Source organism: Vanessa cardui, chromosome 15, assembly GCF_905220365.1.
Source record: "Vanessa cardui chromosome 15, ilVanCard2.1, whole genome shotgun sequence".
NCBI classification, from domain to species: domain Eukaryota; kingdom Metazoa; phylum Arthropoda; class Insecta; order Lepidoptera; family Nymphalidae; genus Vanessa; species Vanessa cardui.
The window spans coordinates 11,722,031-11,735,898 of NC_061137.1; the positions used below are offsets into that span (position 1 = coordinate 11,722,031).

At 33.7% G+C, this 13,868-nt stretch overlaps 1 protein-coding gene across 1 annotated transcript in view; it reads left to right on the forward strand.

The window, feature by feature from the left end:
* The window catches only part of LOC124535747, a 42,305-nt gene that overhangs the window by 20,092 nt on the left and 8,345 nt on the right, over nucleotides 1–13,868 (forward strand). Inside the window, exons 2-4 of the mRNA XM_047112059.1 lie at nucleotides 1,613–1,823; nucleotides 2,845–2,924; nucleotides 7,106–7,237. Coding sequence (XP_046968015.1) covers nucleotides 1,613–1,823; nucleotides 2,845–2,924; nucleotides 7,106–7,237 — 423 coding nt within the window. The remainder of the gene's footprint in view (nucleotides 1–1,612; nucleotides 1,824–2,844; nucleotides 2,925–7,105; nucleotides 7,238–13,868) is intronic.

Here is a 13,868-nt window from a genome sequence, read left to right on the forward strand (position 1 = left end):
TATAAAAGCATACACAATGTAAAAAAAGACGATCGTTCAAGTTTTCACAGGAAATAGTATAATATACACTTGGACGTGTTCAGCTGTTCTTATTCGATAAGTGATCGAAAGGCTGTCGACTAGTATTCTAAAACTTGAGAGTCTTTCAACAAATTGAAAATTTACAAGTGATCATTAATCTTGCGCGATGGGACACGTGTAGAAACACGGACTGGGAAATACGATCATTGTTTGAGTTGAGGGTAAAAAATGTCGTAAATAACATTATTCATGCTGATAGTTTCGTCTTTTAATCAACGATTTCATACTTTTATCTTCTATTGTTTTATGTAATTAATCTTAATATAATAATCTATGGATTTAATGCAAGATTTGTTAAGTATGTATTTTTTTATTTATGAATATCTTATTTTTTAGACCACATCACATATATTGCTTTGATCCCAATGTAAGTACATAAAGCACTTGTGTGATGGAAAATTTGAAGTAATGACGGTACCACAAGCACCCAGACCCAAGATAAGATAGAAAATAACTAATTAACTTTTTCTACATCGACTCGAGCGGTAATCGAACCCGGCACCGCACCAAAGAAAACCGGTGTACACACTACTCGCTCAAGGAGTCAACTTATCAATCAATGAAATCATCATTTTCTGTCTTGAACTGATCCAAATTTAAAGCTAAATTCACATTATAGGCGGACCAATAAGTTTCGCATACACCAAGCTTTGTTGCTGGACAACAATTTGAAACTACATAGGGCAATAACGGGTTCTGACGGTTCAATTAAAATTGATTCAACAATGGCAACAAAAATCTATTTTTTTTAAATATTTTACACTGGCATTCTGTGATCGGTTCCAAAACGAATGTCAATCAAATACGTATTCGCTATAACAACGCAATGGCAATGTTCGATAAAAAATATTTGAAAGCGACTTGATTCAACAGAAAAAATTTGCTTCAATTTAAGTTTTGATCCTGTTCAATTACTTACGCAGTAGAGAGACTTTAGTCTAATCATAAAACTATTTTAAAATTAATCTTTCAAAATTTCTTATGGAATTTTAATATGCAATTAAGAATGATGATTAGTAAACTATGATTCGTTGCGACTAAAGTAACTATGATATACTGGACCGAATAATGACCCTGACATATAAATTTTTGTACTTCTTCATCAATGTAACATATGACAAATCCGTTCTTAAAGATGGAGAGGGATCAAGCTATATAAAATACACATGTTATATATACATGCATATTATAAATGATATATGTACATATGTCCATAAAAAAACGAACTTATCTAAATTCTTATGCTTTGTGCATTATTTATATTATATGTACTGATTCCGTACGAAAACTTCTTGAACCCAGTATAACTTAAGACTAGTAAAACACTGTACTTCAGAGCAAGACAAATTTTATTAAAATAATCAACACTATGTACAAATCCGTGAGCGAAGTATCATCGCGATTCAATTCGATCCCAACGCCCTCTAGTGAAACCATTGTTAAACATATCAAATGTTATTTCCTATTATATTGATATTTTGTGAAGGCGTTGAGTTCGAACCGATATTGAACATTATAAATCATCATCCAGGTGCAACACTCACCGCAGCCCAGAGCAGAGACTACAGGCTTCAGAACCTGGACGTCCTGAATCTACTAGAGAAGCCATGGTTAGGCCTGAGCACTCAAAACCGTTGGGACAGACCTCGCATTGAACAGGACCTCGACAACATTTACCCGAGGATGATCCGTCAGCGTCAAGATGATGAAGAGGCGAAGACTTATGATGATGATGTTATGAGGTAAATATAGATAAATAGTGAATGAGTAAAAGTGTAGGTTACCTCCCTTAATCTTTTGATTTTTACTAAAGTGGATTATCTCGAAAATAACGTCAACAATTTTAGTACTTTAATTAGATAGGCTGCATTCTTTGTCATTCATATTTGTTCGTCTACTTAGTATCTAGTAGATATATTATTTTCTTAAACACAAATTCAATTGAAAATCAACAACTCGCTGAATTTCTTTTGCCGCTTCTTCTAAGGTTTTAAATTTTCTATTCAAAGTGTTATATAGTAGGTTTAAATTGATCATAAGTAAGTGTAATGTAATAATGAATAAACAAAATTTGATTTCAGAACCGATAAGCTTTTGAAACCAAATAGTGCCAATAATTTCTGTCATAGACATATTGCAGTTTTATAAAAAATATTGTACATATCCGGCCTCCAAAAATTCTGGTGCCGGAGGCTTGTATCCCTTGTTAGAGTGAAGGCATAATATTGTTGTTTTCGTTGGAATATATTATTTATACATTAATTTTATGAAAAAATATAGTACAGGAGGCTTTTGCGAAGTATTTTGACATCGAACTCGTTAAATCTATCTTGTATACGTCATCACGCAACATATCTTATTATAAGCTCGTTACAGTATTATATGCGTCATACACTATGTAGACACTATGATATTGTTATTGGTATGTTTCATCAACTCATTTGTTTTTTGGTTGAAATGGAGGAAAGATGACAGCAAGGTTGAACAAATCCGGTATTAAATTATTTATTCACTTGAATTTTTTTGTTTATATATTATTTATCATTTTATATTAAGATACTGTTTCATCTTCGGTTAAGCATCATCGAGTTATCACCTTCTTATTTTGCGTTAATTTTTTATTTTATTCTTGGCAGATCATGACAAATTTTGTGTGAGAATTTTTTGGGAAATTAGATGTAAAATTGTTACAGTCTTCCTTATGTTCGATTTCTTTTAATTTTCGAACTGTTTCCGTATTATAAAACTGCCATCTCTCCTCAGGGTCGGGTCCGAAAAGCGATCGGCAGTGGCGACAGCGCTAAACGCCGGTCGCCGGAGACGGCAGCCGACGCCCGCCCTCGGTAAGGCAGTCACGCCGTATGTCGGCGTCGGTAAGCAACGTCGATCACGGCTACATTACATATTTAACATAAGAATTAACAACAATAAATGCTTAAATATATATATACAAATATGAACTATAACTAGTTACTGTATAAATGTTGACCGCGTGGAATGGTGGCAAGAATGCTAGCAGCATTTCCCCGTTGAATCGAAATTCCGATCCTCTGGGCAAAAAACGAACCAGCCCTCCTGTCACCTGTGGAGGAAATGAGGCGAGGTGTTATACTTTTGATTAAGCTTTTTGCACCACTACTCCAAGGGCCAAGCGCTTCGACAGCAAATGGAACAAAAAAATAAATACAAATAAAATCAGTGTATACTCTTTTGTAATTATGATCGCGGGTTGCTGGGTTCAAACCCCGGGACAACCGATCGTGGATTTTCCATCGAGAAATTTAGTAGTATCCGCAAATTTAAAAGTTGACAGTATTTTACCGCCGTATTTCCTGCGCCCTAACTATTCCCAGTTGGGTTAAATTTATCATCCCATTGGATCATACGAATGAGGAAATACGGAGTGCACTTACATTTGCACGCATACTTATGCACAATATGTGCTATTTGCCTAGTCTCCCTTGAGCATACGTCTATGCTGGCCGTCGTTTTAATCTATATAACAGACTAGCAGCTACCTGCGGCGATGCTCGCGTGTAAGTTGAATATATTAACAGATACTTAAAAACACTTTATGTAAATTAAAGACCTCTTTGCTTATCACATTGGTGTGTATTTCATTTCATTTTTCTTAAAAAATGACGAACTTCCATACAAAACTTTCAATCCCTTATTCACCCGCTTGGGGGTAGAATTACAAAAAATCCTTCATTAGGGGGTGTCTTCTCAATAAAACGATTACAGTCACCAAATTTCATGGCCCTAACTTTAATAGTTTACGCTCAGCATTGACATTCGTCAATTCGTCGTGGATTATTCAACCCAGTTAGGACATAGATTTAGATTAAAAATATAGTACCAACCAATGATGTTCTAGTAAATAGATATGTTATTAACATGAAAAAGGTGAAGACTATAGAAAACGTCCCAATTGGGACGTTTGCCAGTAGTCGTTTTACGCAGTAATACGTTTTGCGTAATTAAAACATCTAGTTATCCCTTTTACTTATTGTTTTTATCAAGCTATCCTTTTTACTTTTAACGAAATATAAAAATAAACTAAAATAAACGGTCCCCGGCGCGGCACACTTTTTTCTGTTGTTTAGTATGGATATAACATATCTGTTTATAAGAATATCATTGGTACCAACTAAATCTATTTCGTAGATTAAAATTAGCTAAAATGTGTTATTATTAATGTACTATGAAGAGATTCTCCGAAGACTATTGCGATCCTACCCCCTTCCCTTCTAACTTAACCTTCGCCAAAGTTAACACGGCGCTGCCTACCTCATATCCTTCAGCTACCTGATTCCAGGAATCTGTAATCTTAGTGTTATGAGTACATTTCCACCTAATTCCAAGTGCATAATTTATATAAATAAAGTAAAGTAAATTAAAGTAACAGCCTGTAAAATTACCACTGCTGGGATAAGGCCTCCTCTTCAATTAAGAAGAGGGTTTGGAACATATTCCACCACGCTGTTCCATTGCGGGTTGGTGGAATGCACATGTGGCAAAATTTCGATGAACTTAGACACATGCAGGTTTCCTCACGATGTTTTCCTTCACCTCCGAGCACGAGATGAATTATAATTCAACGCATTTATCGGTTAAGATGCACGCGTTCTAACCACTAACACTTTTTATATAAATAAAAAAAACAAATGCAACATAATACGAAAACTATCTTAGGTATATAAATCTTCGACTATATAATTTCTTGTTTAGAAGAAAACAAATAACAATCTTAAGTAATGACTTAAGTCGATCTCTTAATTCTATCGTCGAACAAAAACAAATCGTCCTTGTGCTCTATTATGTCTTAATTTATAGCTTTGTTTGGAAATTGCTCCGCTATCAAGTCCAGAAGTATAATTTCATTAATATCAATCACTAATGTTAATTTATTAAAGTTACAAACAACTGTATCGATACTTATCAAAATTAAAATATACTTTACAAGTTGTCGCACGAGGCTTTGTTCGCGTTTTAGAGGTTTGATTATATGTGTTAGGCATAAAGAGTAGCCTACGTAAGGACAAGCTCCTACGTAAGGAGGATTAGTGTTCAAGTTCACTTTATACCAAATATCATTAAATTCGTTTCTGTGGTTTGGTAATTGGTATAGATAGAAGTATAGATTTAAGTAGATTTTACAGGAAATTTTGGGTCGTCATGTACATAATCTATAAGTCTGTCTTTCTGTTACTTAAACATGACTAAACTATTGAACCAGTTTTAAAAATATTTATTAATATTTATAATTAAATAATATAGAAATAAAAATTAATAATTATCAGCAATGATCTGGCCGTTAGAACATATAAATCTTAACCAAACATTGCGGGTTCAAATCCAGGTCAAGCCTCATCTGCCACGTTTGCATTCCAACCCCTATTTTAGTAGAGTGGTAGAATATCCTCCGAACTCTTCAAAATGACAGAAGTCCAGCAGTACAAAATTTCTAGGTAATTACTTTACTACGATTGATTTTATATCTAATAATATAGATGGATGGACGAATGGACCAACTTATGTCAAATGGTCACCAACGCCCATAGACCAACATGTCTTAAGAAATGTTACCAATACTCAGCATCATCGATGCGCTACCAATATTAAGAAATAAGATGTCATGTCCCTTGTACACCGGATTGTGATATTGCACAGTTTGGTGACACAAAACCCTAACTAAAAAATATGCAAATAGTGCTACATTTTTCCGTTGAATTGTAATTTCATTTATATATGTAAACTATAACCTTATGTCACGATACACAGTGCACGTTGGTATTCCCATAGGAGACGACTATACCTATTACAATAATTATCTCCTTAATATATTAGTTTTACCTTCTGTAAAGTTAAGACCTTAATGTATTGTATAAGTATATATCAGTTGGCGTTGGGAAAATGCCGATCTGATGGTGTCTTCGTCTCTGACCAAAACATTTGCGCCATATATTTCTTCTAAAGTGAGTTAAATGGATAACAAGTAGTCGAACAAGAAAACCTTTCAAAATTGAGTTCGTTACCTGCGTAATTTCAGCTGACAAACACAATACAAAAGAAACACTATGCACATTAATGCACTCAGTTTATTGTTATATTTTATATATAACTGATTAGTACATTGATAAAAATGTAAGATCAGAACTAATTACAATTAATTTAAAAAATAAAATAATTTTAAATTATTGAGAGAAGTTTTTTATGATATTTAATAAGTGTTGCCACAGGAACAAAATAAAAACAAAATAACACTGGAAAAAAAATAACATAACAATGGACTACCAACTTTGGCGACTGGGGTGTTCTGTTTCTAGTAACTGTAGTTACACTGGCTCACTTACCCTTCAAACTAGAACACAACAATATTAAATATTCCTTCTAAGTGGTAGAATATATAACGAGAACGACGACGTATTTTAATGAGTAAAAACAACACAAATACTATCACGAATTCGTTTTAATTTTCTATTCGCGTTTATAGATTCGTTATAATGTTCCCCGCGTTCCATCTAACTTAATATTGTCATCTGAAATACATGAGACTACTAGCAGCTTTACATTGTTGATATACAATTTCGTTTCTCTGCCCTGAAAACGACATAGCTCTGTTATAGAAAGGACAACAAGGCAAAGTGCTACGTCATGTAAATTTTTCGGCTATCACGGCAATAGTGTGTGACAATTGTTCATTTTTACACCCATATATTAAGGATATATTATATTTCAAGAATATATTTATTTATGAATTTATGAATACTATAGTATTAATTGTATTCCGAAATATTGAAATTAAAAACAAAACATTGGGCTGCTTTGTTATTAAGTAGGTACATCCTTAAAATACCTCTGTAAATATTTACAAAAAGTCTGCTACCATAATAGATTTCTACCACCATTTCTCCTCTACGATCTATAGTGTAACATAACTCTGAATGATATAGATACTTGTGATCCAAATATCAAGATTGCTAGTTTGACCATACAATATGTACAAGATGTAATATTTCAGGAGTGCTCAACGACGTGGGTTCATTCTTTGACTCGCTGAGGGACAACCTGGAGACGCTGGCCTCGCTCTCCCCGCAGCAAAGGTCCAACCTGTTCCAAGAACCACCTACTGTGGTACACGCTACTTCTTCTGGTAAGATTTTGATATTCAGTTCTAGATTACTAACTACTGTCACAGCTACAATGAGTCCTCCTTTTCATTGAAGGAAAACATTTGGAGTGTGTTCCGCTGCTCAAATGCGCATTGGTGGATAAAAATGTATCAGATTTAATGGACACGCTGGTTTCTACACGACTTTTCTTTTACCGCCGAGCACGATATAAGTTACAAACACCAATTGAAAATTTAACAGGAGCTCTTTTAAAGTCTGATACATATATTTATAATTTAATAAAAAATCAAAAGTTAATTTATATAAAAATTATTATCGGTAATTCCCTAAATATATACAAATATGAATTAAAAATAGTTACTGTATAAATCATGACTTAAATCAGCATTTTCCCGGTTGAATCGCAATTCTAATCCTCTGGCCAAAAAACGGCCCAGACACCTCCCCTGTATGACAGGTCAGGTGTCGGAGTGGAGTCAAAAAGACGAGGAATTATACTTGTAATGAAGATTTTTACATTTCTACTTCAAGGCCCAAGTGGTTCAACAGCAAATGGGGAAAGATAATCGTTTATTTATATCCATTTATATACCAACGGCTGAACTAATTGCAGCCAGTGCCATTATTTTGCTTCACATTAAAAATAATTTTAAAATAATGCTTTATTGATGGTTCAACCAAGTTTGCCGCAAATCATAGCGTCCTTGAACGCTAAACATCGAAACTATGGCTATATTATGGCAATTATAATGTCGTTAGGCGAAAGTTTAAGTGGTATTTTTGTCAAACGCAAAGAGATTTAGCGCGTTATTTAATTACTTAAGTGATAATGGTACTATTTGTAATCTTTTATTTTCATCTTTTTTTTATTTAAAATAATTTTGAAATCCAAACGCCGTGTGCTGTATCGGGTAGAGCTACGATTGGGCACCACCACGAAATTGAATGATCGAGAGACACAGTCGTACTTTCAATAAAAAACCATCAAAGTCGATCCAGCCTTTCAATTAAATATAGACGTAGGTATAGTACGACACAACTTAGATGTCGCATCGGTAAAATTCGTAACACCGATCACATCCGAATTGAGTACGCCATCCCAAATTATCAATATTTATTTCTTATGCGAATATGATCTTTGCTCAAACGTAATAACTTGTAATATCATATGACCTAATATATTCGTCAATTTGGCACGTCGATTTACAAACACTTGCTTTTACTGACGCGTGAATCTATAGCGACGAATAGCGTCGAATGGCGCGATAGGGAGCTATTTCTATTGGTTGTGTAAATCGGCAGTAATCGGTTTTATTTTCATTCCATTGCATTTTCCGATGCTACATCTAATTTGTGTCGTACTATACAGAAGAATTTGAAAAGAGAAGATTGGCATCGATTTTCATATTTACAAATATTTGAAATAGCCTATGAAGTATCGACTTAGCCTAAAATGAATCAGATAAATAATTATTTTAACTTGTAAAATATTTTACACATCACAACTATGAAAAAAATAAACTTAACTTACTTTGTCTGAGATAAAACTATTTTTTTTTTTCTATAAATAAAATCGTAGTACAGTTAATCGTTGTGGGAGGACGATCAATTACTACACTGGAAATAAATCATTATACTATTGTACAATATAAAAATGCATTTTTTCAAACGTTTGTCACGTGACACAAAAGTATGTACCACAGATTAAAATACAGGAAAGTGACGCCACGGACCCCATTGCAGCGCCATATTGTCCAAGTAGCGTTTTTGCGCGCTATTTAAATATGGAATTTTTAATCTGATATCTTTCGGCAAATATGTACTAGAATAAAAATAGAATAAAAAACGCAACTTTTACTAGGTTCTATAACTTCTACTAAATAATATAAAATGGATTTTAAAAACTAGTCATAGCCTATTTTCACGAGCTTAATTTGTGTTTATAATTCATGTCGTGCTCAGTGATGATGAGGTAATCTGCATCTGTATCTAATTTTAACTAAATTCTGCCACATATGTATCCACAAATCCGCATTGGAGCAGCGTGGTGACATATTCTCCAAACCACTCTCTCAACCTCAAAGGGCCTTAACCCGCAGAGGTAAATTTACAGGCTGTGACTGCAGCTATATATCGTCAAAATCGCACTAACTCTGAGAACTAAACTGTTGTGTGCCTTCTGGCAAGGATTACACTGGCTTATTCGCCCTTCCAAATAAAACACAACAATCCTACGTAATCCTGTTCGGGGGTAGTAAGTGATTAGTGGATACACACAGACCTACTATTTTGTTTTTGTCAAATGTTACTAATTGTAGATTAATACGAATGTGTTACGGCCTTCTCTTATTATCTTAGTCAACAAACTGCACAAGACTTTATTTTTCACTATCACACTTTACTTTGGAGACGACGTTTTGTTTTATAACTAAAGACACTCACTAATATTATAATATAGTTATTCATTTGCCAGCAAACTTTTCCAGCACGGTATGTAGTAAACGAATGGCTGGTTTTCTGAGTTTTATTATAACTTCAGTTTTGAGTCAAAACAAAAACCATATTATTAATCAAAATAAATATTTTAATCTTAACAGAAATAATCAACTTAGACGCTAAAATAGTGGAATATAATTTTATTTTTTATTTAAACAATTAACTATCTAAATTCCCTTCAAACAGGAATACAAAAATACTGAATATCATTGCTTAGAATATCTGATGACTGTGTCGTAGCTACCCAGACGGGATCGCATAAACCCTACCAAGTCAAGCCTATGGAAACCGTGTCTCTTACTTGGCCTTAACCCGCAATCTCCGGTCAAGATTCACGTGTTCTTTGCTGTCGGCTCATGTCCATATAAGACCTTGTTACATGTGTAATGTATGTGACATAGCCTTAACATTTTCACAAGGAGAACGAAATAAACAATACGGTATTGTATATAGAAAAGGATGCGCAGTTTTTCCCACTTCCCATTTATAACTTGTTGACCTCAAGCAAGTCTAATTGGTACACATGTGGCGTGCTATGTGTGCTCGAGATGAATTATAAATATAAGCTGGAAACACACTGTGACCATTCCATTATATATATTGAAACTTATATTTTTATTTTATTTATATTTCAAGACTAGTTGTGTCTATGACGTTATTGAATTTAACGACAAAAATATTATTTCAGCCTTAGTTACTCCTTATTATATCATATATCTGCCAGTGAAAGTTCCGTCAAAAGCGGTCCATCGGGCTGTTTTAATATTACAAACATGCACTCCAATTTTATTGTATGTATAGATACTATAGCTTGATCGTACTTTCAAATTAAGAATCTCCACATAAAGAACCTCCTTGTTTACAGAAAATAAAAAAAAATAAACTTTTTTGAAGAAATGGGTTTATTCGTTTGTTATAAACGCGCTGTCCGTGTTGTCGGGTCTTTTGTATTTTCATGCGATTAATGCACATTGTACAAGGCCATTGCCATTTTTGAAAATAGCCTCAATATAACTTAGACTGATATAAATTAGACACGTGCAGGGTTCCTCAAGATGTTTTCTTCACCACCGAGCACGAGATGAAATGCAAACAAAAATTAAGCACATATATATATAGTGGTGCTTGCCTGGGTTTGAACCCGAAATCATCAGTTAAGATGCACGCAGTCTAACCACTGGGCCATTTCAGCTCGAAACGCTATAAAGGATTATCTATTGATAATAAAACGTCGAAGAACATTTACATTTCTTAAATATAGTACAAAGAATAGAAGGTACTATTACCATTATAGCAAGAATAATTTGAATAAAATTTATTGAAAGAACCGCAATCTCACTATTCCTATATTCCCAAGACTTGGATTATTTTGTATTTCAAACATCAGGATATTATTTCAAAGGCAAATCCTACTATTCTTGATATTTCTTTGAAGCTGAAGGATTTTCTTTGGAGAGAATATCTTTAATAGGGTAAATAAGTATTTGTAACCCCAGGACGTCTTACTATGACAAAGAAATTCCAAAAGTCTGACACTGGTTCTTAAGTCTCACTTTATAACTTTTTATTGTTGGGGTACATTTGAATCAAAGAGCATTTGTTTCAAAGACAAATACCTAGAAGCTTTGTTAACTTGAACATACAATTATTAATTCCTTATACTGTTGATGTAATTATGTCCAAAACGAGCTGCCTAAAGAAACATATCCTGTGAACACGTTGGTTTATTCCTTAATGAAACTATTCCTTTGAAATGTTTTACATGCCCTCATTTTTATCAGCGGCCATCTACCAATCAGGTGCAAGTATTCAGTTTCATAGGGATTGGACTCGTGGAAAGGACTATAGTTTCAGACACATTATGATTAAACATTTTCTGATAGTGTATGTATACTTACATATATATTTATTGGTATTGCCTTTACCACCTGATACCATCAGATATTCTACCGCCAAACAACAGTACTTACTGACTTACAGTATACAAAAATATTTTTACTGGGATAGTAATTTTTTGGCAGTTTATATAAATGAGACCAATGTGTCACAAGCTTAAGTTCGCCGAACTGCGCATCGTATAAATGACGAAGCGGCTCGCGCCACCGGAAATGCTAAGTTACTTTTAATAGTTGTTATCTCTTCATTTATATCATTTAACTGAAATTTAGATAACATAATATACATGTGTTTTATCATTTTTCACTACACAGTATAAACTGTAAAACAAAGCCGTTTACTGCTCTATGTCCCTATGCATGCCTAGATTATTTAAAATTACGCAACGATACGAGATACGAACGATTTTGATGAGTTTTTTTTAATAGATAGAGTAATTCGAGAGGCAGGTCTTTGTATATAATACATGAACAGTATAGTAAAAAAACGCTGACAATTTTAGAAGTTTCTAAAGTGATTTCGGAAATAAACAAATTCTGTAGTATTTGTAATAGCCGCGGTTGCGCCCATGCGAAGCCGGTGCCGGTGGCTAGTATAATATAAATTATTTAAGATTTAGTACTGTTTTTAACTGGGATGCTAAAATGGTTCGAGTCCTAGTCTGTGCATTTATTACACGTGAACAATTCATTGTCAGCTTAGTAATTGAGAAAAACATCGCGAAGAAAACTGCATGTGTTCAATGAAACTTTGTCCATAATCCATATCCATAAGACCGCATTAGACCAGCGTGGTGGAATAGTTGGTGTCCCTTTGAGAGAAGAGGAAGCCTTAAGCCAGTAGACTATGAACAGTTATCTCGTTTTCTTTTTTTTATTTGACTAAAATTTAAAGAATAAGTCAACGAATAGATCAAGGTTATTCTATACTAATAAATATAAATATGATCTTTGTACTGCCTAATTGAAAAACTACTAAACCAATATACTATAGCATAAAACTTGTAACTGAAGACATAGTGCGATACCCAGAAGTTTTATGTTATATTATTATAGAGGTAAGTAGTTGCACACACTTTATTCACTCAAAAACAAGAACACATTTATAAAATTCATTTCGTGCTCGGCGGTGAAAGAAAACATCGTGAGCAAACCTGCATGTGTCTAATTTTTTGACTCACTGAGGTTAAAAATAGTGATCTGCTGGTGGTAAATTAAATTAACTGATTTTTAAAATAACATTTCAAATGCATTGAGAATGATCCAACTGTAATGATTCAGACTTCCATAACGACGCGAAGCAAACTTATCCGATTACGTACGTTATTGCGGTTTCTTGGAGTTGATTCTAAAACTGTAAATAGTTGACGCACTTGTGGCTGAATAATTGCTTCTCGAACTCCGTAAAACGCGTTAGTTTTAATGATTTAACTTAGATGGTGAGTTTTTTGTCGAACGTGATGGTAACAGTTATGAAAGTTACATAAAGGAAACTATAAAAGATTTTTATCGCACTGTACTAAACGAGTTATTTGTAAAGCTTAGACCGGTATAAAAGTAATCATTAAGTACATCATATATCAATCAATCCACGAAATAATATTTTAACAAAAAAATACAGGCGAAATGTGAACTTTCTTTTTTTGAAGTCGGTTAAATAAAATGACTACAAAGATTATATGTGCTGGTGAAATATTAAAGCTTATGTACAAACACACGCATAGTATATTATATTCCCAATATGACGTCGAATCTACATGACTAGAATAAGGTCAGTTGCTTAACCGTTTTAAGTGTCTTTCAACACACTGGAATATAAAACTGCACACTTCTTAACTCTGGGCTGCCCAATCGCTTTTTACTGATTGACCCATGTTGTGTGTACGTTTTTTTTAATTTTTATTCGACCAATCAAAATTAAATAAAACGTCACATCGGACCATGAAATTAAGGAACACAAAAACACTTATAGTAATCAGTATATATGTCTGTTTACACACACATTTGTGAACTATTGTTTAACTAGTGTTCGTTGAGAACAAGTGGCGTGCCTGTCATCAATTAAAAATACGTTATCCTATATATATACTTAATATTATAAATGTGAATGTAACTCTGTCTGTCTGTCTGAACCGAATTTGATGAAATTTGGTATTCACCATACTTGAAATCTAAAAAAAGGACATAGGCTACATTTTTGTCTTACACATGACAACAACAACAACAAACAACAGCAGCCTGTAAATTCCCACTGCTGGGC